Here is a 27,788-nt window from a genome sequence, read left to right on the forward strand (position 1 = left end):
AACAGTTAGTGGGTAAAATAGAGGAATTTGAAGATGCGAAAAAGACGATGGTTGGGAAAACGAAATTGGGTGAACTGAAAACGAAAATATCAAGTAGACAAATGGGTGTTTTTCAGTCCACTGGTAACGTTTTCAAAAATAGAAAAAACCCTCATGGCACACAATTAAAAAAAGATGATGACGCACGCAATGTTGGGAAAAAGTCGGACTTGAATTTTGATAGGAGAAAAAGACTCCAGTGCTATGAATGTGGATCTTTTGACCATTTACGTCCTCAGTGCCCTAATTTTAAAACTAAAAAGGCAGATTTGTATCGGATAAGCGGGAGATCAGAAAAGAATCTGTTAGATCCCTATACGTTAAATGGAAGAGTAAATGGTTTTGAAGTACCTATTCTAAGAGATACAGAAGCAACGGTAGATATTATTTGTCAGAAATATGTAGACAGAGATAGAATGAAGGGGGAACATGTGTAGGTTCGACATTTGTTGGATGATCATATGACTTGTTTACCTGTTGCTGAAGTAGATATTGAATGCGATTTGGGTACAGTAACCACCAAAGCAGCTGTTATAGGAGACCACTTAGACCAAGGACGATATATATTAGGCAACCAGACAGCGGCTCTTCTCAGAGGAACTGAGAAAAATTATTCGTCGTATGTCGGTAATGTTAATGCGGTCGTTACTCGATCTCAAGCACAACAATTAAAGGAAGCGGAAAATTTAGGTGAGACGAATCAAAATTCTGAGCAGAATGAGTTAGAATTGGAAGAGGAGGACGATGCTCATGAGAGGTCTGAAAACAGAGAGATATTACCTCCTGTCAACCTTTGTGTCCCCACAAGTCCTGCGATTCAAATAGACTCAAGTACTTTTATTGATGAACAACAAAAAAGTAAAGAACTTGCGCCTTTATTAGAACTAGTAAAAAGCGGAAGTAAAACAAGTTATGGGATTAAAAATGGGGTATTAGTAAAAAAGAAGGTAAATAAGTTAGAAGGAGAAGAACATTTAATTGTTGTTCCAGAAAACCCCAGAGAGCAAATTAAAGCAATTTGTCATGAAGGAACTTCAGGTCACTTAGGAGTTCTGAAAACAAAAGACTGGTTATAAAGACATTGAGGAATTCGTTAAAACATGTGACTCCTGTCAACGTGTAGGAAAAGCAAGTGACAAAAAAAAAAGCACCGTTGGTAATAGTACCTGTGATATCAGAAGTCTTTAGTAAGGTTAATGTAGATGCTTGCGGGCCTATGCCTACATCTACTGAATGTAATAAATATCTTATTACAGTTATGTGCTTAGCATCTAAATATCCTGACGCCGTCCCGGTACCGGATATAACGTCGAAATCTGTTGTAAGTGCACTCTTGCAGGTATTTAGTCGGATGGGTTTTCCAAGGGAGGTTCAAACTGATCAAGGAAAATCTTTCATGAGTCGCTTAACCGTTGAATTTTTGAAGAGGTTTGGTATAAAAATTTCCAGCTTGTTTGTAATGGAGAACCAGTTTCCCCTTTACATGTTAACCCCAAATGATATGTGGTGACAAAGCAGAAAAATTGTTCTAAACAGTTGTTCTTCCGAAACAAACGGATGTGTGATAGCAGCCTTACAAGACCTCATTTCAAATTTACTGAGCAGTTGATGATGGCTTCTCTATCTTCTTAAAAGCATTTTTGACTAGCATCACCTCACTACGCCAAATCTTAATGATAATAACGCTCTTGAACTTGTAAGGATTATATTAATTTATCTAACAGTTAAATTTTGAGTTAAACTTCCTTTCCTATCACTTTAACTTACAACTTCTGGCCAGAACGTAGTTTTAGAATCACGTTTGAATGCAAATGAGGAAGAGCGGCATTTAATCGCAAAGTTCTACTTTCTTAGCTAGAGAGAACCAGAGATTCTGGCTAGCATGCGTCCGCCTTTTTAGGCTACTCTCTCTTAAGCTATTATTACGTCGGCTGTGCTTTAGACCTTTGATGGCTTCGCAGTCAATTAGTATTAAGGGGCGAACTCCATAAGAAGTTTCATAGCTTCGGCTATATTTTTTTAGTTAAGTTCTCAGTCTCCTAAGTTCAGGCTCGAGTGTCGGCTTTATTGTAAAACTCCAAGACAGAGTTCTGTTAAACCTTATTTGAATAATAAAGGGTCTTTAACCTTTTTCAAATTTTGGTTACTGTCTCACGACTAAAGCGATTATTCGCTTACTAGTTCTTAAGATTCTTAACATTAAACTGTAACTTAAAGTACACAGGAGTGAATCTTACAAACTTCATAGCGCGTCTTTAAAAGTAAACCTGAATTGCATGTTCATAGTGGTGCTACTAGAGCCACACTTAATGCGCCTAGCGCAAAATTTTAATAGACGTCATCTTTGAGATGTACAAACATGGCTACCAAATTTAGTTTTTCTAGCACAACTCCTTCTTGGTGTTGGAACTTTTTTCCGTCAGTGTATATTAAAGCACTTCTGATAAAACTACTTTGAAAAAAATAAGGAAAAAATGCAATTTGTACAAATAAAACTTAAATTGTAAAAATTTTATTTTGTTTGGGGTGATACTTTTTCAAACATTTGTCATTCCCCAAATTTTTATATTTCCTCTAACAGTTATCAACTTTTCTTCTCAATTTACGTTTAAAAGATATGATCTAATTCATACAAATTAAAAACCGAAAGGTATGGATATTTATTGGGAGATGTAATAAAAAATCAAGAGTTTCCTATTTTACCTGAAGTGTTTTGGCAGCTTTGAAATATTTTCATTAAAATAATAAATTTATATAAAGCAAGTACAAAGAGATCTAATAATGTATATTCTGTTTCGTATTACATTTTATGCAAATAAAAAGTAGTTTATTTTAGTACTGCAAAAATAATAAATAATTTTTTTACAGTTAAATATCGCTTAATGAACACCTCCCATAACAAATAAAACAAAATGTAAAAAATTATCCCTGTTAATGAGCGATGTGTCACAGCATGAGTGATGTGAAGACACCGTGATATCACATGCAAGATCCTGCCTACATATCGGCTATCAGTCTGTGTTCAGCGCTCATTTAGCTAGCATCTTATTTATGCTTGTGAAAGTTATATCCAAGCACTTTTTTTTGTTTTAATGGAAAAATTCTGAGCATGCTTACATGTTCGTCCACAAAGAATATGCTGCAAGAAGACAGAGGTAGCAGAAGAAAAGTCACCGTAGAAGTTACACATCAAATCATTGAAAATGAGGTGCGAGCATAGTGGGCTGACCTAGCACATAGTCGGTCTGCATTACCGATTTTTTATATCCTTCAAAAACAAATTAAAGAGATTGCTTCTTCAAAACGTGTAAGAATTTTTACTCAATAGCCATATATTCTCCGACGATGTTGAAAGACTGCTTCTTGTTTGGATCAATAAGAAGAAAATACAACTAATACTATTAACAAAAGCATAATTTGTGAGAAAGCGAAACTAATTTTTGATGACCTCAAAGAAGACTCCACGATCATCAATGGACGACGAAGAAGCATTCTAGGTTAACCAGGGGCGATTCGAAAAGTTTCAGAGGAAATCCGCATTCACAACATTATGAGGCATGGAGAAGCGGCAAGCTCAGACATAAGGGCAGCCAAGAAATTCATCGGCGTATTCATGAATCTTGGAAATTCTGAGTGTTATCTGCTGCAGCAAGTTTTTCATTGTAATGAGATGGGTCTCTTCTGTAAAAATATGCCAAAGCAATTTTATGTTTCTGCAGAGGACATGGCATTCCTGGGCCACAAACCAATGAAAGATTCTATCTGTTGTTTTGTGCAAATGTAAGTGGCAATTTGAAAATTAAATCCCTACTCATTTACCATTCAGACAATCCACGAGAAGCCCAGAAGAGCAGACTAAATGTCATGTGAAGGTCCAACAACAAGGCTTGGATGGAACATTTTTACTGACTGGATCAATGAGGTGTTTGGTTATCTGTAAAAAATAAAATCGAACACGACTTTCAGAAGTTTGAGCACGTGCTTGTCAAGCCTGTAATCAACGGAATTGTGTCTCTGGCCGAGATAATGACGAGATTGATACAAAATGAGCTAATGATAGCATCGCCATAGGACAGCAACATCAATGAGCTAATGATAGCATCGCCATAGCACAGCAACATCAATGAGCTAATGGAAGAGCATAGCCAGGGGCTGATCGCCGAAGAGTATATGGAGTTGCATTCTGTATCACAGTAAGAAGCAGTGGAGGAGATTTCATAAGGGAAGGAGGAGGATGTTGTGGCGAGGCTGTAAGTAGCCTCAGTAAAGTAATAACCTTCCAGCAAAACAAGGGAGATTCTAAAAGGGATAGGAAAGTGTTGCATCGTAAGTTGAGAAGCATCATCCTTATAAGGCAGTAGCTATGTGCAGGGCCGAAGCCAGAGCGTAAGCAACTGTTGCGGCCGCACCGGGCAGCAGAATCTATGGTCAGGAAAATGCTTAGCACCTTGTTTCTTGTTTTGGCTTATTCTGAAGCGTAAGCCAAAACAAATGTCTTTAGACAACTTTCTCGTAAAAAAGAACGTATTATAAATTTTTTTGAGTATTTTGTTTCGAATGGAACACATCTTATTTTACATTGATTCCTGTGGAAAATGTTATTTTCGTTCAATGAGTGTTTGGCATTACAACTAAATTTTGGAAAAAGTTATGCTTGTTAAGCGAGATTCAACTCTATTTAGTTTTAAGGCTGGGCAAATAAAAATTAATTTCATTTTGGTTGACATCAAAATGGATTGTGTGCTTAGGAAAATAATTTTGTTTGTTTGTTTGTACTTTGTTTTACAGAAATAAATATATTTTACTATTTTAACTGCATAAATTTTTGAAAACAGAATAACGTGAACAATAAAATTTCTTTAAATGCATTACAGTATGCAGGTAATCATATTAACGTGATATTTCAAATATTTGAATGGGTTGTGGTCATAGTCAGTCCAAATATTTGCAGTTCTGCTGTGAATGTAGAGTATTATTTGTTATTTCAGATTTAGTGTAGGCTGGATACATTTGTGAAAGTATATTACTTAAAAAAATCTATTCGTTTCTGATCCTGAACATAAAAATTTATAATTTTTTTATTTATTTATTATTTTTCTTGCAGTACAAAGATTTAAATCTGTGTTAGACTACTGGTATTAAGTTGTAATTAAGGAAAAGATTGAAATGTTTTGTGTATGTCAAAAAGGGTATTTGTAATGCCAAAAATAACATTTGAACTCTGAATAACATTTCAATGTAATATGCAAAATAGCGCGCATTTAACAATTTAGAATTTTCCAAAAACATATTACTTGCATTTTAAGAAAGACCTTACATAATTCGACCATTCTTAAGGAAATCTGTCTCGTGAGAAGAAGCTATTCACATGAAACCAATATAAATTCATAAACCCAATTTCAATTCAAATTTTATTTTTTATCCCATGATATTATTTATTATCTTATTTATAGGAATACTAGACTATAGCAGCAACTTTTAAGGTGAGGAAATGTAAGAGTAGGAAAATTTATGTCCAATAATATACCCCTTCGAAATTTGACGAATTTGATAAGAATCTAGACAAAAGAAAATTATCAAATATCATCAGTTATCTTACCTTCTCAACATAAGGATGATAACAATTATTATAGCATTTCCTATGATAAGGACACCGATCAATATTGAGGGTATTATAATATCTGAAAGAAAAATAACCGATTAAGAATGTATCGATTAATTTTAACTATTTGAATACTAATTAAAAACAGCTATACCTACCTTCTAAATATGCTGGTCCAGATGGCATTATGGGCTTTTTGGTAGAGGTGGCGTTAACATATTCAAATGCCACTTCCTGACTTTTATTTGGAGCCAAAGTTGTGGTAGTTGTTTCTTCTAAAGCTGCGGGAAAGCAAATATAATTTATAATAAACAATTTTTTATGTAAAAAAAAAATGTGCGTAAGTAATAAAGCTTGCCATAAAAGTTACTTAGATCAGAGGAAAGAGGAATACAAAGAAATAGAAAACAGTTCAAATTTCCATAGGTGACGCTTTTTAACAAAAATATTCAAATAGAAAAATATCCTTTTTTAGTGCAAAATAGGATATACTCTTTTGCATAAAAAGTGAACTGTCAGTACTAGGAAACTATTCTGTTTCAATCACAATGCCTTCAGAAATGGAAGAGCATAATCTACTCATTCAGATATTTAAGAGCAACAGTTGCTCAGTTGTATTGTGAAAATAATCTTTTGCAAGCCTAATGATAAGTTTGAATTATGAAAAATGGCGAAGGAATTTGAAAAGATTCGAAATCTGTGCATGGCTCCAGGTAGTGTACAGCGGTTTATTTGGAGCAAAATTGTTTAAGAAATGGCTGTTGCTGTGGCTGAGTTTCCTATCCTTAATATTCAGCTGCAAATGGTGCATGAATTGTGCATTCATTGGTCTACAATACAAAAGATGCCAGGGATAATTCTACAATGACAAACCTGTGAAATTCGCATGGTGTAAGAGTTGCAGCCACAAGATGCACAAAACAATGCAGAATTTTCTTTATGCTTTATCACAAGAATGTCTGTTGATGAAATGTTGCCGTCATCCTGTGGACAGATGCTTGATTATGGTAAAATATGTAAGAGCTATCTAGATAAGGGGATGGATGCCTTCACGTAGGACTTAGAAACTGGCTTGTGCCATGTTACTTATAGTCTGTGAAGAGATGAGTCATGTTTCCTATGATAAGGAGCTGTACATGAAAAGTCTTTGCTTTTTGATTATGAGATTGTATTGTGTGAAATTATTATTTATTCTGGGCTAATTTCTCTTTGAAGAGCTCATACAAAGTATTCTGTAATGCATTAAATTACAAATGCACATTACTGTCAGATGTTTTCACAGTATGAGATTCCTGCCTTGCAGGAATGAGGATGTTGAGAGACAGTTTTTGTGTAAGCTGGGCTGCACTTCATATTGACCATCAATTAAAGATATTGTGTCCTACCAACTTGTGCAATGCTCACGTGATTTCAAGAATTTTTTTTTGAAACTTTAGTCTCCGCTTTCTAAACTTAAAAAACTTATATGATTTCTAATTAGATTGTTGGAATTCATAAAAGGTCACGCTTGATTCAGAGCTTGCCTGGGCTGGAGGCTAGTGTAAAGCAGCATCACCGATATTCCTCAGAAATTATTTCCTGCAACGACTGATCATGTTCTAACATGCCATATGTTCTATGCTTCTTACATGTCATAGCTGCACAGTGCATACATGATAAACATGTGCTGTAACCCAATTGCATTTGTCTTCTTTGAGGTTTTTACATTTTACATTGAAATATATAGTAGTTTTGAATAAATTTTGTTGAAAACTGTCACATAGTGGAGATAATTTATGCTTTTTATTTCATTGTATATTCTGAGTTACATTAATGCATGCTCATAGGAACGGGCTGCAAAGGGTTCTGAATAAGGAAACTTTAATTATAACCATCCTCTATATTATTCATAATAATTAAAGTCAATCATTTTCAAAGATTAGGACAACACTATGTATTTTGTTAACAATGGTTGAAATGGAGCAATCATGTTTAAGCTTCAGTTTGGAATAATTTTATGCTTTTGAAAGATGTATTGAAAAGGTTCTCACTTGTGCATGGCGCCAGAGTATCATTCCAGTGGTGATCTCTAACACAACTTAGAAAGCGGGTGTTTTCCTGTGTATCGTTGAAAACTTGGTTACCGCTGCAAGCATAAATAGCTGCACTACCGTTACGTTCCAGGAGATAACTTCCCTCTGTACTGTGAAGATCTGGACAACCCTGAACTGAAAATATAACAAATGTATTACTAATTATTGATCAGCAAAATGTTAAAAAACTAAACAATAAAATAAAAGTGCGGGGGGGGCAACTAATCATAGGTCTACATTTTACAAATACAGATTTCAACGATCAAATTGAAAATGTTGCACACAGATATGCAAATAAAAAAAGTTCCTTTTGTAGTATCTTAATTATTAGAATATTTATTTACTAGTACACAAGGTAATAAAAAGTTAGGCATATTAAATTTTCAAAAATTGTAAAAATTCATAAGCGGGCATTAATGGGAAATTGATTTAGTGAATGACACCCCTATACGGTTATAAATAATATATTACTTGAAATTTTAATTGCAGTTTACGCTGTTAGTTTTAAAAACAGTTTGGTTGGTGCAAGATTGAGATGAGTTTTCATCAAGCAGAACGAATTTTTTAACTCAGGATTCTTCGCAACATATTCCTATGTAAAAGCCTCCAATTCCTTCCAAATGTTCGTGAATCTAACAAGTTTCTCTTGTAACATGATTTCGAGAAACTGGAAGAGTTTGCTGTAAGAAATGAAATGGCCGCCCGTTTCTTCCGACTTTGGACAAATAGGACAGGGTCAAGAATAAAGTATAGCAACCATCGATAAAGATTCTGATAAAAATGGCATTCTATCAAATTTATGCGTTGCGAAGTAATGCTCAATCGTAAATTTTCGTACTGCTTGGGAAAATCTCATCTCTATTTTGCATTAAGGAAAGGAATTATTTTGTTTTTAAAACTGATAGCAAAAACTGCCGCTAAAATTTAAAGTGATAGTATATTACCTGTAACAGAATAAAGATGTCAACCACAGAAGAAAGGCAAGAAATAAATATACAGAAAGAAGAAGAATGCTAATATGGGTGTTTTCGTAGTTTTCCTTATGAGTAACGTGGATACAAGCCAGTTTCCCTTATATTGTTCTCCACGAAGGGATCCCTTCTCTTAGTTAGCTCTCATGTACTTTTCCATAATTAAATAAATCAAGTCCTGTACAAAATGCAGTTTCGGTTTCTAGTCAAATTAATTCGTAGACAATTTGAGACAAATACTTGATTACTATTAACAAGGCTTGAGTATCGCCTATGCCCACAAAACTTGGGCCTGTTACCCAGATTTTAGGTGTACAATAAACATTCTGTAAGTTATCATAATCCTGTATTTTATCCCTCTCAATAAAAAATGATAGAAAGCGTTGTGTGCGTTGCAGCCTTGTGTGAAAGGTTGTGCCTAGATTCCCAGGTTGCCTTGATCAGGCTCTGACAGTTAAGCACATTATAATTTATCTACTTTAAGAGAAACTTCATGGAGTGGCCTTGATTTCATAAATTAACCCACATTTAATGCAAAATGGCACACATTTTTAATATAAGGAGTAATCACGAAATTTCTAATCACTCAGAGACAGAATTAATAAGTTGGAGGCTTTTTATTATTTTATCTGTACTGCCCAGTAATATTTTACAAGTGCCAATTAATGCCATGATAGTCATAAATTAGCAGTTTTAACTGCTTTTAACTGGTGCATTGTAAAATTTGTAACTGTACTTCTGTATTTTATCGTCTGCATCCAAAATCAAATCTAATGGCTGTGATATGAAACCTATAAAATTTTAAACTGGTAGCTTTTATGTATATTTTTTTCTTAATTTCTTTCAGATCTTAATATGCATTTTTAATATTTCCCTATTTTTCGGTTTTAAACATTTTTATGTTCAGACACGAATGGAATTTATAAAACTCAAATTCTTTCCCAACTGATTTTTTTTTTTTTTTTTCAGTTCATTCCACACAATTTATTTTCATTTGGAAGTAGTAGATAAGAAACTAAATATTTGTGTACTTTTTTATATTTTAAAAATTTTAATAACTATTAATTTCGTTTTGGCATTTTGCGTCGATTCACTTTTCAAACTGTTGCCACCGACTATTACAGCCCTGTACTATTATATTTAAAGAAATTAAATAACGAAGAATCTGCATAAATGTATGTGTGTTTCTCACATTATGATCAAACAATGGTACCTAGAGCCATCAAATTTTGAATAACGTAATCCTCCACAGAATATGGGCTACTCAAAGCTCTAATTTGGAATCTGTTTTATTATATATTTCATATTTTATCAGGCATTAAAGAATTTTTTATTTACAAACTCAACCATTTCAAAACGAGCAATGGCAACGCTGTACAACAACAACAACAACAACAACAACAACAAAAAAAAAAAAAAAAAAAAAAAAAAAAAAAAAAAAAAAAAAAAAGAGACTGTGTATTGGAAATTCTAAAGATATGTGCATTTTAAAATTATTTTGCGATATTGCTGTTGAATTGACTTTTATGGTTTAGGTGCGAAGAACATGGTACAAAAGTAACACGCAAAACGTTAAAAAAACGCCCTTCTAGGCGTAATGTAAATTCTGAAAGCTTTCAAATATTTTATATTAGTCTAAAGGGGCTTTGTCCCTGAGGGACTATTGTTTTCGTTTTGGCATTTTGCGCTGAAATCTTTAAAATGCTGCAACACTTTTCAAACTGTTTCCACCAAATATTATCGCCTTGTATTATATTTGAAGAAATTAAATAATGAAGAATCTGCATAAATGTATGTATGTTTCTCGCAATGTGATAAAACAACGGTACCTAGAGCCATCTAATTTTGAATGACGTAAATCTACTGCGAATATGGGCAACCCCAGATTTGAAATTTAGAATTTGTTTTATTATCGATTTCATATTTTGTAAAACTTTAAAGAATTTCTGATTAACAAACTCAAGGATTTCAAAGCGAGCGATGGCAACATTGTACAGGAAAAACATTTTTATCTCCAGCGCGTGACACTGTGTATCGGAAATTCTAAGGATGTGCTCAGTTTAAAGTTATTTTGCGATATTGCTCTTGAACTGAATTTTATGGTTTCAGTGCGAAGAATATGATTTAAAATCTGAAACCTTTCAGATTTTCTTTTTTATTTATTTACTTTAAAGTTTAGATTGTAGTCTGAAGTTTTCAATTAAGTCATAGCCCGCATTTTTGTCGTCATATTGGCGTATCTTAAGCCAAAAGTAGGGCCAATATGTCCCTTCCCTACGCTTTTAGCTCGGTTATGCCTCATGCCAGCATTTTCATTCAACGTTAAAGCCGACAACATAATTATACAATGATTCCCTATCTTTTAAACTTCGTGGTCAGATGATGATATTTAAATACAATATTAATGTCACACATCGAATATAATAAAAATGAAATTCTTTTATGTGGTTACAAATCATTGCTGTTGTTGTCTTGGCAAATGGCTACGTCGATTTCTAAAGAACAATAGCGGCTGAAATATTCTGAGAATTCTACAACTTAAATCAACATTTCACAACATCTTTTTAAACTTTTTGTATTCCTTCACCTATTACCATCCCGCCACGTACCTCACTCCCCCCCCATCTTCATTATGTATAATTACTAACATCTATACGTACAGGTATAGTAATAACACTATGATACGGAAACTTTTTTTATTTTTACCAGTTATGCAAAAATAGTGTACATTGTTAATTATAGATATTTAATGAAATTAAAAAAGTACATATGCATCCAGCGGGAACCTTGAGGCCGTTTGGCAACACCCAGTAATTTAAAACTCAGATCGGAAGATGATAGTTTCAGGTCCGATCTTAACTGAAAAATCTGTTAAGTAAAAGTAGTTACTTTTTAAGTAAGCATGCAGAGTCATTAGGTTATTTTAAGCAGGAGAGATGAAAATTGAGCAATGCCCTCGCCGGGACGCATATTTCACAAGTGCACATCAGCGTAGCCACTGAGGGAGGAGTTTCGAAAATGGACCAATGAGCTTCTATTGCTCTTGTGACGCTAAATCCTCGTGCATGTGAGCGTAGGTTGTTTAGGTTTTAATTTGCATTTGTTTCATATTTATAAATGTATGGCATAATAGTAGAAAATCTCGTAGTGCTTTCGTTTTATGAGTTTTATTAATCGCTCACCTTTCACTTTCGTGATTTTTATCACGCATTGATGTTTGGATTGATGTTTACGGCATATTATCGTTCTTTACATCGAGAAGATGACTCAAGCTACAATTAGGCACGAATATTATGAATTTACTAACACTGGATTAACAGAATTCAAGTGTATATATTTTTTTATTGAGCTGGGAGAAGGACTAATGAATCTAGTGTTATTTCAGTGCTTGCATTCTTTTGATTTTTAAAGTGTAAGATTCAGAATACATATTATGTATGATCTGATTATATGCATTGTTAACGTTAAAAGTTATATGTGAATAAATTGAATATATTCGTTGTGAATAAGATAAATTCGTTCTGTTTGATGAGTATTTCTTGTGTAGATAGTAGATTTAAGAGTGAGCAGTATGCGAAATTTAGCACACTAAATGTATACGAATGCAAATTAGTAAAGTTCACTTTGAATAAAATTCTGCATTGCCTATTATTATAGAACATCTTTTTCATATAGACTGCGATAAAAAGTGCTGACTTCTATTTACGTATATAATTGGTGTAAATATTTTTCTCATATGCATAATTTTATGTAAAGATAGGATTTGGGCTCAGAAGTTTATCACATATTTCTTTCTTCATCTTATTTACCACTTATGGTAATATTTCACATGGATATTTTTGCAGAGTATCCAACATGTGCTTGTATTTATTTCAAATTATTTCAACCAGGTAGTGACATCTTCACAACTGCTTATATTTGATCTAACTTCGCAATGAAAATTTTGAAAAGAAATCGACGGGGCTTTAATTATTTTGTACAGAAAATTGTGTGGCGAAATATTTTCAGTCATCTTCCTTAAATCTTTAAACGCGCGAAAGGTCATGTGACACGACAGAAATATTACTGGATGCCCATTGGTCCATCCTAGAAGCCACTCCCTTGGTGGCTACACAGATGTGCACTTGTGAAATATACCGCCGGGACTCGGACCTCAAATCTCTCGAATATGCGCCGAGTGTGCTGACCATTACATCACGAAGGCATGCTAAGAAGGCAGAAGAAATACCTTACATACCCCTCTTTTAAAGGGTGAATGGGGGTTAGGGGTCCCAGTCGCCAAATCCTGGTGGCGGAGAATTATCATCCACCACCTTTTTTACTTAGGGCGCCACTGTAGATATATTACTTTATTTTGAAACAGGAGGCGTGAAAAATATGCAATGCCCTCGCCGGGACTCAAACCTCGGACCTCTCTAATATGCGCCGAGTGTGCTGACCATTACACCACGAAGGCATGCTAAGAAGGCGGGAGAAATACCTTATAGACATAAGAAGAGAAAGCCTTCTGCACTTAATACGATGCTTTACTATCAGATAGCATCAGATATAGGTTGACATCAGAAACAGAAAGAAAGAAAGAAATTTATTAGAGAAAATTCTCCAACCAAAATTTATGTAAAAAATATGTTAATAATGTGAATAAAATTATTGTATATACTTTATTTGTTAACAGCCACTATATATGGCAATGTAAAAATTTAAGAATTATTAATAAACACTAGACAAGGATGGACGTGGGCAGAACCGATTAACCGTAATGGTAGAGGAATGATGCCCCACGTCCTCCGTTACTATTACTTAATGCGATGTTTGTGGAATGGTATCAGAATAGTGATTGCCTTGTGGAAGAGTAGCAGAATAGTGAATAATTCAGGATATTCCTCTTTTTAGTCAGTTCAGAATGAGATGAAGAATTTCTTCTCAAATCCTACTATAAATGCAGCGTCCATTTTCAGTTCAATCAGTTTTTTCTCGGAACTGATAAAAACCCACAGGAATTGCTTTACACTGAAAAGAAACACAAATCTAGTCACCATCTGTTCTCCACTGAGGAAAATATCCCCGTAAAAAATCTTAAGAGAAGAATAAAGCTTTCCTTTTTTTTATTTATTTATTTTATGAAATAAATTTTCATCAGGTTCCACAGTTTTGTAGCATCCATCGATTTTAACATTAGGACGAGATAACAAAAAATTGGTAGGTATGTCTCATGTAAATATTTCAAACAGATACTGTAGTGTGATTGATTGATTTGAAGCAAACTTTGATTCGCAAAGCTCAATAGAAATCGACGCCTGATGTAATGAATAAATGAATAAGCAGTAATGAAAGTTGTATTATCCAATAAAATCACGTTAATTCTTTGTTTAGCAGGAACAAAGACTACATAGCCATTTCGTTGAGTCCAAGCACCAAGTGGTATGGCTTTAATATACCGTAAGGCCCTTCGCTTTTCCAATTAAAAAATCCATTCAATTTCTTATGCTTATGGAATTTTCTTATATTAAAATATCAGTATGAATATTGGCTACATTGACATCTTTAATGTATCTGTCAAATTATTTATTTCCCTGCAGATAATACGCAAACAGCAAAAATGTTCCCGTTTTTGTAAATATTCTATACACAATGCATGATTATTAATGAAATTAGCTAAAATTTTAAAAGGCAATACCCTTTAACTTAATTAGCACACTATAAATCATGTTCGGATTGGTGGTGCTGCCATCTATTGATATCAGAAAGAGATAATGCCAATGGAGTCCAAGTTTTTCATACGGCTTTTATCATTTCTTTTTAATATAGTTTCTCTTTGTGTATTTCGACAGATAAGTTTCTCCAAAACATAGAATTTCAAAATATTACTAAATATAATTTCAAGGAACAAACATTTTTCATATATAAAAATGAAGCTTGTATGTATGGTAGAAAAAAGCCTATTCATACTGTTCAACATATCGTCACCAAATCTGATATTTTGACATATTTGATATCGGTTATTCGTCTATACTCCTAGAAAAAATACTTTGGAGATAAGACAGATACTCTTAAGATACTGCTAAAGCTGAAAGATGTTTAAACAATTGTACAAGCGAAACGTTCACAAATTTTTAACAGTGACAACAGATGCTACGTAAGGTATAGAAATAATACAAATAATAGCAACGTTCCGTTTAAAAAAACGAGATATAGATTTTTTCATCTATAATATAACAGCAATTTAAATTTAAACAGCTGGTTTGGCTTGGTTTATTTGATTATGGCAAAGCACTCGATGGCTAACTGCCTTAATGGAAAAAAATTTAAGGAAAAAATCGTATCCACGTTACGCTTTGGAAAAATCACGAAAATGACCATGCAGTCAGATCGTTCGATAGGATTCGAACTACCAGTGTTTCGCGGCTTTATCGTTCGGTTGCTGGTGGGCTAGAAGCGCCGGAAAAAAAAAAAAAAACTGGCAAGAATTAAAAGCTATGAAAAATATTTAAAGACTATGTGATAGATGAATTGATAATTTTAATAATTATAAACAGTTTTATAATTCTGGCCTATTTCTACACCTTTTTCCATCACTGGTATTGCTATATTCTCATTACCAGTTTTCAAAATGGATTTCTAAAATGTGGACTTATAAATATATATAAGCGTAACTTCAGTATTTGACTTAGTTATATGCAAGACTGTTTTAAAATATTTTGATTAAATATTAAAATGTTGTAATTCTGATGTATAACATATTAATATTCAATCAGATATTATAAATTTTACGTTCACCGGCTAATTTCCTTTTATACATTTCTTATATGAGAAATGGATAAAATAAAATTTCTTATATGAAAATCCTGAATAGGGAAGCAATGCTTTTATTTACAAAATGAAAATAAAATAATAACTAACGTACATACTAGTGTGTGGGTAAACTTATTAATGTACCATACATTGATGTAAAGCAAAATTAGATACAAATATTTTCATTCCTACATCATTTGATGTAGTAATATTCATATTACTACATCATTTGATGTAGTAATATTCATATTACTACATCATTTGACACACTGGTTGAATATCATAAAAAATTCTACGTATACTGTACAGAAAATTCAGATGAAATGAAATATAATAAAAATTATGATGAAAATCACTTTGGGAAATGAAATTTACAAGATATAAGTTTAATTAGTCCAGAAAATTTCAGTCACTACTCAAAAAAATACTTTCCTTAAGTAAAGGCTAAAATTAGAAACCGGAAGATTCGGTCATTTACCAGGAGATGTGATGAAAAAACTAGGAGGTTAGAAGTAACGGAACGGTTATCAGCAACCCTCCCTATAAGACCCATTGAAGCCATTTCGCTGATGAGTTTTCCTGCCTCGCTCATTTTTATCGGCCCAGTCAGACTGCTAATGACATGTACTTCTATCCGTTTTATGCAGTTTTACATATACTAAGAAAAGCAACACTCGGCAATTAAACTAAGAATTATTGATCACATTATTAAAATGGTTTTTTAATTATCACAGTTAAATTTTAGAAGCATTAGCAGTTCCCAATAAACATAACATAAAATATTAATGAATACCTTTAAATAGCAGTGTTAAGCATAGGGATGTCATTTCAAAGCGATTAATTCCAATGTTCTACTTAAATAGAATCGATAAATTAAATTATAGTAGTACCGCCCAACCGAGATAGTGGTTAGTGACTCTGACTGTCGCATTGAAGGGCCCGGGTTCGGATCGCGGAGAAGGCATGAATGTTTGTAAATGTATAGTGTCTGTGCGGTATGGGGCCCCTAAATATGCGGCGAGCCGAAAGTCCTCTCGAGAGGTTTGTGGAGGGGAAAGAAGGGTGCTCTTCTCCAGAACTGAAGGCGGAATTAAGTAAAATTGTACAGTCACCTGTATGCTCTTGCCAACGATAGGCGCAATGCTGCTTCATTTCCCAAGATGAAATTCGTGGCCTCGCTCTGATAACAGACAAGCGAGATTCACCGTGAATACAAAATACCTGAAATTCAGACATAGCCAAACTAGCAGAAACCTTCTTTAATTCCAAATGTTCAAAATCCTATGATCCCAGTTCTGAATTACGACTACAATATCCCTGCTAATCGAAAAAGGTCGCTTGCGATCCATAATAACTAATGCTCTCCTGACTTACACTGTGTGTTGGTGTTTTTATGTTTAGTATGTGTTTGTATTTAATCTAAAAAATATGAAAAAGTACGCATATATATATTTGTATGTGCAATATACACACACACAAAAAAATTATATTGTAAATATTTATACCCCCCCCAATAAAAAAAACTTTCTACTCGTCTTATAACAGTAGTTTTGCCTAGCGCCTCGTCTCCATCGTCCTAACATCTTTCGACGTCTCAAGTATCTGCTATGAACACCTGTTATGCCTATAATTGTTATACCTTATTCCTCACCTATGCCATCTGCTGCAGTTTATGAACTTTACTTGTTCGAAAATCGGCTACATGTTCTACGTGCACGGGTACATGACCTTCAAACGCTGTTTGCCTGAGCCGACAATTAAGATTAGTCACATCGAAAACAATAACAAATTATAGTAATAAAATAGCAACTGCATGCAAATATAATATTAATAACTAATACTTTAACAAAAAATGAGGGTAAACGTAATATTTTTTTTTTAATTCTTCAAGTTATATAGCAGAAGGGGCCATAGCCAGTACCTTCTAGATATTCTTCGAGAAGATATTGCCATAGCGCAGGCGAGTGGTGCGGTTCTTATGCAAATTAAAATATACACTGACGAGGCAAAACATTATGACCATCCCCACATTTTTCATTGAACTCGTCTGGATGACGTGGACGGCACGTGATTAAGTGGGAATGGTACTTAACTGCGATTGGGGAGGGTAAGGAATTATTCTTGCATTTCCTTTCGCGAGTGATGAGAAAAGCTGCTTATCTAAGCGAATTTGATAGAGGGAGACTGTAATGTCCCGAAGACTCAGAATGAGTATCTCCGAAATTGCACGATCAGTAGGTTGTTCATGATCTGCCGTTTTTGTTGTTGTTCCTAATGCTCATTTGTCTGACCTACAGTCAGCCCAATCCCACGAAACTCCTCGTGGTAAGGAGGGCAAGTTTACGCTGCTCGTTGGCAACAGCCTTGAGTACCTTACAGGTGACAGTGCGACTTAGTTCAGTTCCGCCTTCAATTTTGATTGACAGCACCCCTCTTTCCCTGCCACCCTTTCGAGAGGATTACCCGCTCGACGCAAATATAGAGTGCCGCCACACGGACACTATAACATTTACAAACATCCATGCCTTCTCCGAGATTGGAAACCCGGGCCTTTCGGCACGGCAGTCAGCGACGCTGCTAACCACTATACCGGTTGGGTGGCTGAGCTGCCGTTGTTGTATTTACGCCGTTGTTGTATTTGTAGTGGATATATTACTGTGAAACCAGCAGTAAATGCCAAGGTGGTTGGACGTCCACGAGTTTTCAAAGAAAAAGGACGTGGGAGACTGTCCTACTTTGTACAGTAAAATCGTCGTCAGACAGTGTAGATTAGCTGACAGCCCAATACAATACAAATTTAAGTGTTTTGAAACACACAATTTAGCGGACACTGTTGGATATGGGATTGTGCAGCAGACATCCCACTCGTGTGCTTCTGTTGACCAAGGGTCGCTGTCAGCTACGCCTATAGTGGGGCCGGCAACATCGAGACCGGACCATGGACAATTGGAAGACAGTTGACTGGTCGGATAAATCATGATATCTGAGCGTTGATTGGCTCATGCGGATGCCGCTCTACAGGAAAGTGCTAGTGGAAAGTGACGATTGCCTCATTCGTGCATAGGCACCATATTGTCTCATTCGTTGCGTAAGCACCATACGAAGAGCATGGAACGCTATACGAACGGAGAGCTTGCAGACATGCACTTAGTGTATGGAATAGATAAAAGTAATGGACCAGCCAGCCGCACGAATTTATCGAGAACGCTTCTCCGACAGACATCAACCACACCACAGTTTGTTTTCACGTCTGCATCAAAATTTGAGACACTACGGGTCATTAAGAAGTGGCAGGACAAGTGAGGGCAGGTCACGATAGACTCGCTCGCTCGTTAGGGAAGAAAGTATGTTGGATACGGTGGAGAGTAATCCAAGGACACACATGCGTGCCATTGCCTCTCAATTAAGAATGTCTGGTACCAGTGTCCAGCGTATCTTGAGCGCCGAATCGTTCTACGCACTTCGTCTCCAAAGTTTCAGTTATTGTTCCACCCCCCGATGACCATCCTGAACGTATGCGTTTCGCACAGTGGTTCTGCAAGAAAGTGGCCGTGAAGTTAATTTCCCAGTTATGTGTTGTTCACGGATGAGGCCACATTCAATAGGGATGGCGTATTCAATCACCACAATCAGCCCTTGTGCCACGCGGCACAACAACCCTTCAAAATTGAATATCTATCAACCTCTATAATATAATAATTGCGACCGTGTGTAAGAGGTTTAACACAATATCAAAACAAATATAATTAAAGAAAGCATTCATAGTAGAACAATCTCGAAAAATAAAAATGCGAAAGGGAAAATATGCAAAATTATACAAATAAAAATTAATCGACTTTTATTGAAACTCCAAATCAGAACTCATCAGGGGGAAATGAATTAAAGCCTGATGCATGGAATTATGAATCGAAGTCGATTAATATGTTTCGTTTTCTTGGTCCATTTGAAATCAGAAACCGTAAAAAGATTTCATCAATTTTTTATTAAAGACTTTAAAATTCGTATAAAATCCGAAGTCACTTCCCTTAGGTGTTGCTCAGCGACTATAGTACCTATAATGGGATTATCACATTTAACATTGAGCGAGGCTAGGAGAAACTTTCTCAAGAAATTAATTTCTATTTCTCCTACCAATGAAGGGTTTCTAACCGACATAATTTCGCTGGAATCAAAGTCCCAGCTACGAGGAATATAAATTATCTGCCCATTATAAATACACACAAAATATAAATAAATGAATAAATTAAACTATATATTTTTTATTAAACTCCATGCAAAAATGACTTTGCATTTGGGCTAAATTAAATTACGATGGGTGGTAAGAAGATTTTAATACCTACAAAGTGAGCGGTAGATGTAAAAAGGTTGAGAAACCTTTGTTTAGGTGATCAAATAAGCTAAATAAGCTTTTATCTTATTCTTACGAAATTAACAGTTGATTCTAAATTTTTAAATTCATCTAAGTTTTATAATAAATCCTAACAAAATAAAAAAAAAAAAAAAAAAAAAAAAAAAAGAAAGCAGAAACAGTACGAATGGAAAGGAAACTTTAAATTATTTTACATACATGAATGACGTATCTATGAAGGCCTAATTTTTAATTTTTTGATGCATCAGTTCTTTCAGAACATCCAATAACAGAGTAACAAGCATATGATGACTTTAAATTAGAAAATATTGAAAATATTCTCGAGAACATCACCGATGTCCAAAGCACACCATTGTAACACGGGAATGGACAAGGGCAGATAAAAAAGAAGGAATCGGGTAAAAGCTAACTTGTTTCAGGCCTCCGATTTGGGGCTCGATCTTTGCTCCATATGCTTCATGTGAAACACCGGGAAAGTTAGTAGCTACAAAACAGATAAGAACAACACACGAGTATGCAGGATAAGTTACCATTAACAATTTAACATTTTCTAACTTTAATATTATAAACACTTAACACTTCAAGAATATTACCACAAGTTTCCCCACATAATTTCTGACAAATTTAGAGCTGAAAAAGTTGTGACCTTATGGTCTTGTTATTTCCGGAGAAAATCGTGAATGGCATTTCATCATTCCCGATACTTTTTTGGATAGTAATGCAAGCATTTACATCACTGTCTTTATTTGAATAATTTACAGACACTGTGCCTTGAAGAAGATTTCCTATCGCGGTTATCGATATCTAACAGAAACTGTGAATTTCGTTCACTTGCCCTTTAGAAATCTTCATCATTATTATCATTTAACTAAATAATTTTACACAACTTTTAGTCTAGTTTCTATATATTAGAAAAGTGTTTAAAATGGCTAATATAAAACTGAATAATTTCTTAAAACTTTTCTCAGGCGCTATGTATGGAAATGGCTGAAAATGAAATTAAGCAAATTACTTGAAAATTTTCAGAAGCGGAAAGCATGACCTACGCTGGCTTGTAGTGAAATAATAATGATAACTATAGTAATAATATTCATAATTCCATGCACTTTTTTTAAAATTACTAACTAAGAAGCTATACTTCCGATGCCATTTTTTATTATCCTGAAATAAACTCATCTTTTGAAATTTGTTGACATTTTAATTTAACTTTTGAAAAAAAATCTATTTCACAAATGTTTAATGTATCCACTTTCGTTGGTGCATATTGGCAACAAGCCATGTTGTTCAGGACCAGAACTTCATGGGCAACCAGAATCAGAATGCCAGAGATTTAGAAGGTATTGTTGATTCACGGGGACTATAGGTACAAAGATAGTGTCCTCTTTAAACTCCAAAAGAAAACGTCACTCGAGGATTCAACTCGTACGTTGTAATGGCCACAGCGTCAGTGCGTCATCGTCCTTGTCTTCTACATCCTGCCTAATTTTCTAACAAATTTTCATTGATATATTATAGAAAGAAGTCTGTGGATTGGATAATTATCCTGCTGACAGACATAATCATCAGAGGTTCATTCAACTATGGCATCAGCTAACTTCCTAGTATGTACAAGTATCCTTCCAAATGGTGGGTTGGCTGACTGAAGAATTTTTTTGGTCCATAACCTAAATAACTGTGATGCGCGAAACACATGGTCTATTCATTCCAGTCAGTTAATATTCCCAACGACATAAATTTCTGCTGTAATAGCAAAGACTGACACATTGAGCATTTATGAAACATTAGACTTTACGCAGAAACTTCACGTTTATTTTAACGTAATACAAAGTGGCATTGCGTAATTTATTTGTTTTGAATTTAAAATGCTTCTCGGTATCCTAACTAAATGTGTATTAAAAGAATAAGTTCTGGTAATTGCGATGCTGGTTGTAGTAAATTGCTGATTTGCGTCAGCAAGCATTACTGCCATAATAAACCATGAATATAATTTAATTACTAAGGTTAAAAACATGTTATAAACAGTTACAGTTTATGTGTTAAAGAAATATCTGCTCACTTTTAAAGTACACCAGAAATCCGCTCGCAGGCCGGAAAGCCACAGACTTGAAACTCAGGGTAAGGCCATTACTGGCATCTGCTTCAAGGGTTTGCAACGCTTCAATAGCTTCACCACAGAGAGATAACCGCTTCACGTTTCCTTCTAATACTGTCAATGAATCATCGTCACATCTTATGATCGGCTCTGCGATGAGCTGGCCAAGGACTCCGTACAACTCTATGTCCGATTCCGTGGGACGTATTTCCGTTGCTGGACTTAAATGGAGATGAAGAATTTTCAAAAGTATTGTCTGACCTTCCGCGGCCGTTAAGTTCCAGAAACACACATCCAACTCAGGATAGTACTGGGGGTAACCAGGGGAGATGATATAGCCTTCCCTTTCATGTAGCTTTGTATTGCAAAATTTTTTCACGGTGGAGCCTGAAAAGAAACAAAACATGCTTGAGTTGAAATTTCGTGAAACGAGGAAACGAAGACGTAGCATGGTTAATCTTGTATTGGAGATAAAGGACTAGATTTGGTGATTTTTGTTGATATTTAGATATTGCTGGTAACACATTTCCTCATTAACTATTGAAGTAAGCTAGCATATTCTATTAATTTTCACCATTATAACTGTCAGCATATATATATTTCTTGAAAAGTTATTAAACCTTTGACTTCAGCTGCAGATTTATCAATATTGTATATCTTCGGATCTAATCTTAAGCCACTGCAAAAGAACCCATACAGAATCACAGTTGAAATGTTAAACTGATAATCCTGACAAATATTCCAGAAAATTAGGATTGGAAGACCTCTGCAAACTTTAAGATAGATCAGCAGTTTAGATGGCAGTGCACCATACACAAGCTCTATTAAATTATATTAAAACCGGAATGTAACTGGTGAAAAGTCATACTGTTTCTAAGAAAATCAGATCTGTGGTTACGGACAAACATATTTTATGTCCTAATAACTTATGGAGTTAACAGAATCTCAGGATTCTGTACAAGCAAAAGTAACAAGAAAGAATAACACATATTAGTAATGTTGCTTATTACCTTCTTACGTGAAATATGAATTAACCTCGTTGTGGGTTAAATTTGCTTGTGATTTCTCATCTAAATGTTTAGCGAATCAGGATAAACTGTTGTATCATTTATTACTATGAGCCCGAAATTGTAAGAGCATTCAACATGAATTACAGTAAATAAATATTTTATAACGTAAACCAATGATCGCTTAATTACAGAATGTGAAATTCATATCTAGGAGATGATGGTTAACTTACTACAAATAGGAATTTGATAAGTAAAATAATCTTGCACTAAAAGATTTCTCTGAAAGGTGAACAAACCGCCCAAAACGGAGGCATTCAATAAATTATAAAGAAATTTGCCAAGTGAGTTTGCCATTTTATGAAGAAATTAATCAGTGAACTTCTACAAATGTTGATAGTGTTTCAGATGATTTCGGGAATAAAAAAATTACGGTTACTTAACATTGTTTACAGAATTTTATAGCTCTTTTAAGCAGCATTAATAACATCAGCATATCCTTCAGTATATCTATTAAATATGAGATCAGTTAAATCCCAGATTTGATTGCGCCATCACTAATTTTCCTGTCAGTTTTTATACGTGTATTCCTGACAGTTTTTATACGTGTTTTTATTATTACCTATTAATCTTGGGTAATCCTTTAAGGATGGAGTAGACTATATCTTCCTGTAATACTCAGTTCCTCTGATATAGTAATGGAAAGCTTTCCCGATTACTGAATTCACATGTCAGACAACAGTAGCTTTCAGTAAACGAATATTTTTCTCTTCTTCTGCAGATGAAAATGCCAAATTCTGATATAATGCGCATTTTTAAAAATCGTTGTTGTCAGATGCATGAATTAATTTTTTCGAAAAAAATAAAAGTAATATTTTTTGCAAGCATCTATAAGCTACGATTTATTTATGTTTATAAAATCACTTTATACATTTTAAAAAGGTTCTGCTGAAAGCAGCCTGGTATCTCAATCCAGGGGTACTAACGCTTGTATAAAAGCTTATAAGGTTTTGTTGGTAGTAGTATAAAAATACGTATTGTGGAAGAGTTGAGCCGTTTTCCTTCTACTCCTTAGATTCTGAAACAGTTACTGTTTCAGAATTTCTGCTTTTTACAGGAAGTTACGTTAGAGACCACGGCCCTTTTTGGATAGGCAAATTATACTGGCTTAAAACAAATATATTTAAAAGTAGATATATCATGGACCTTATAAGAAATAGACTAACCCAAACGGGTTTTCTCCCTTGTCTGAGGCGTTGCCGGCTGTCACCTTGATCACATCCGGAGAAGTAAGGACGACCTGCAGAAATTTAACATTGGTTGCCTATAAGCAGCGTGTATAATTGTCAAGAAAAAGCTGGTTGTAGCGCCTCATTTCATAAATTAGAATTTCTACATATTTTTATTTTTGAAATTGAGATTGATTTTTAAAAATTTAGCATATTTATCAAGCATAATTAACGTTCCAAATAATTATAAAGCTATTGCATGCTTTCAGGACTGGATATTTTTTTAGCTTTTCCTATGCTGTAAGGAAATTTGTAACTACTTCTTTTAGAAAATAATATTTTAAACCTGAACTAATAGGAAATTTCAAACAAGCAATTTTCTCTTGCAATTTTTATGCTTTTTATTGGTGTAAATAAGTAAAAAATACCAAAATATTTAAAAACGAATTTTCGAAAGTTTTGTTTAAAATTCTAAATCGTGCTACTTTTTTAAAATTATAGATGAGTATTATAGCACAATTTCTATAAAGGAGTTTTATTTCAATTATATTTCATAATACATCATAGTGATAAAGACTTTTGACTCCTTAAAAATTTTATACATTTGATTCTAATATTAAAATTGTATTTAACCGTAATAATTAATTTTGCTTGTATTTTATACTGATTATTTTTAAAATTTATTTTTAGTTCTGCACAAGATTTTTTATTTACTGTTAATTTAATTTATTAGCCCAAAGCGGCGGTAGCCTAGAAAGGCTGTTAGTTTCGAAGCGGCATTTTGTGCTGTTTTACTATAAATGTCCGTGTCTCCTTGCAAATTATTGTTACCAAATATTATCGCCCTGTATTATATGTAAAGAAATTAAATAATGAAGAATCTGCATGATGATTAAATAATGAATATGCAGGCATGTATGTTTCTCGCACTGTGACAAAAACGACAGTATCTAGAGCCATCAAATTTTGAATAATGTAATCCTCCACCCCAACATAGGCATCTGGACGGCCGAATTTCGAATTTGTTTTAATCTATTTCATATTTTGTAAAACTTTAATGAATTTTTGATTAACAAACTCAACGAGTTCAGAGCGAGTATTGTGCTTAAAATAACAGTTTTATCTCCAGTGCGGAAATTTTGAAGATATGCAGTTTTCAAGTGTATGTGGTTTACGGGCAAAGAACATGATATTCAATAAATATAGGTAACACACAAAACTTTAAAAAAAGAGTGCTTCTAGATTTAATTTATCTTTTTTTTTTTTTTTTTTTTTTTTTTTTTCTTCATTACGCTCAGAAAATTTTATGCTCCGAATTTTATGAAAGATTAAAATAACTAATCCACTTTAATGTTAATAATTTAATGATCATATAATAAATATGACCGTTTTGTAATGTTATTATAGTTTAGAAAATCACTGCCTGAAAATGTTCATTAAATTAAAAAAATATATATAAGATCTTGTTTAATTTTACCTTATTTATTTTAAAGCATCACGTACTATCAATCTTATTTAATTTTACTTTATTTTTACGAAAAATTAAGTTCATAAATTTTGTGCTTAGAGTTTTTACCGTTTTACCAAAGTAAAGATGTTTGTACAAGAATTATGCGTGAAAAAAATGCGCGAAATGCAGAAAAAAGTGCTTTAATGAGATATATTAAATCCTATTTGGAAAAAACTGTGGCTTTCATAATCTCATCAGTATACAACGTATCACATTTAATAATGAAAAAGAGTTGTGTGATACAAACGCCATAGGTTTCAGTGTTAAAGTAAACCAAATCGTCCCTACTCTTTCTTGCCGACATGTCAGTGACGCACGCCCCGCCCACTGGGTTAGTCTATTTCTTATAAGGTCCATGAGATATATTTTATGACGTCATTTTTACTAAAATATCTACCAGAAAAAATTGTGGAAGGGGTAACTGTGGACAATGACGTTACTTCTGATATAATAAGAGTCTTAAAACGTAGGGGAGATGAGTCAGCGCTTCCGTTTCTACTTTGAACCTGTTGATAAATCTCTCCGGGCAGTTACTCCGAGCAGCGTTCGCAGGGACGTCGTGGCAGTAAGTTCTATAATGCCGAGATTAAGCGATAACCAAACCATATCATTTTTTAATGCATACGCATCTTATGAAGTGTTTTAGGGAGCACTTCACTGCTTCGTTAAGATCTTGCATACTTCTATAATTATGTGAGCTTATATTCATTTTTTACAAGCATCCCTACATGAGGATGCAATAAATATATGATATTATAAGCTATAAAATTAAAAATGGAATTATGAAAAAAATATGTAGATCTGTTTTATTGGGGATATTTAAATTTCTTGCTTTGTATAAAAACATTCTGGGCTATAATTCTTTACAATTGAGCTTGGATGTGAAAGATGTTCAGCTTGGATGTGGGAGTGCAAGTACTGATGTTGTATTAAAATTTATACAAATTATATTAGATGAATTCTAATCTTCTTAAACTATCCGTTTTAGCATTTTAAAAGTAAAGTATAATCGCTATATTTAACCATTATTAATTTTGTTGATATCACTTTGTGTGTTGTCCAGAAACACATTTTCAGTAGGATCCAATGAATTTAGAACAATTTGCGATAAATATTTTCCTGTTGGAACTATGTCACAATATATATATTCTTTTACCTGTGGTAATATATGTAATGCTCCCAAGTTTTCTGCTACTTCTTATTTATTTAAGATTTTCTGAATAATTAGGTAGATATTAGACAGTTTACTTCTGTCGTGTTAATGGTAGCTTTGAATAAATATTCCACGTGTTAATTTTGCATTCTTCTCTAGAAATAGCACAGTTCCAGTCAGATCTCTGCATAATTAATTACATGCACAGAGAGCTACTGATTCTGTGGATTCTGGATGAATAAATATATTCTTTCTATTAATAAATAATAAAACACATTATTACTTTTACATTATTTTGTAAATGATTAATTAGGTGTAAATAAACAGTTGTATATAGTAGAAAAACTTTGTTAATTTGGATTTCAATAACCACAGTTGACTAAATAACGTCTCTCAAACTGAGTTTCTTTTAAATTCTTGTATCTGATATGCAATAACGTTTTTGTAACTTGGACATTCTCGTCCGAAATTCATTTAATAGTTCATTTGATACTCCTAATTCATCGCGGCAAGCTACTCAGTCGCGTACCCATTTCCTTTTCTTCTTCTTCTTCTTCTTTTTTTTTTTTTTTTTCCTCCAAAGAGCAGAAATGAATTCGTTTGAAACTGCTTCGCAGACTTCAAGCACTGCAGCCAAAGAACATCTATGTATGTTCAATGCATATTCTTTCCTGTAGCTGCCATGTCGGTATCCATTTCGTAAACAAACGGAGGCGAGTTGTCAGTTCACTCTGCAGGACCCCCGGTGTTTAGTCCCCAAGCGAATACGGTGTTAGGAGCTCCTCGTTGAACGAGTTATAACCGCGGTAATATTTGTCGTGTGTCTACAAAGTTAGTAACATCGTAAAGGTCTCAACAAGCTACAAATTTTGATGCTTGATTTGTGTTCCTACGTCTTATAATTCCGGAGTTATTGAAATTTTTAAATTCTCATCCATTGTCTACGCATGAA

The 27,788-nt window shown here is 33.9% G+C and overlaps 1 protein-coding gene across 3 annotated transcripts in view; it reads right to left on the minus strand.

Moving 5' to 3' along the window:
• Positions 1 to 27,788, minus strand: part of LOC118205585 (mannan-binding lectin serine protease 2-like) — a 232,465-nt gene that overhangs the window by 11,259 nt on the left and 193,418 nt on the right. The window contains exons 4-7 of one of the 3 annotated variants that reach the window (XM_035377878.2): positions 21,902 to 22,324; positions 7,672 to 7,848; positions 5,800 to 5,922; positions 5,639 to 5,720 (exon numbers count right to left, since the gene is read on the minus strand). In XM_035377878.2, the coding sequence (XP_035233769.2) occupies positions 5,639 to 5,720; positions 5,800 to 5,922; positions 7,672 to 7,848; positions 21,902 to 22,324 (805 nt within the window). The remainder of the gene's footprint in view (positions 1 to 5,638; positions 5,721 to 5,799; positions 5,923 to 7,671; positions 7,849 to 21,901; positions 22,325 to 27,788) is intronic. The other 2 variants (XM_035377889.2, XM_035377883.2) reach the window with 2 other exon arrangements.

This window comes from Stegodyphus dumicola, chromosome 9 (genome assembly GCF_044657685.1).
Source record: "Stegodyphus dumicola isolate Sdum_Otavi_A_Nest chromosome 9, ASM4465768v1".
NCBI classification, from domain to species: Eukaryota; Metazoa; Arthropoda; class Arachnida; order Araneae; family Eresidae; genus Stegodyphus; species Stegodyphus dumicola.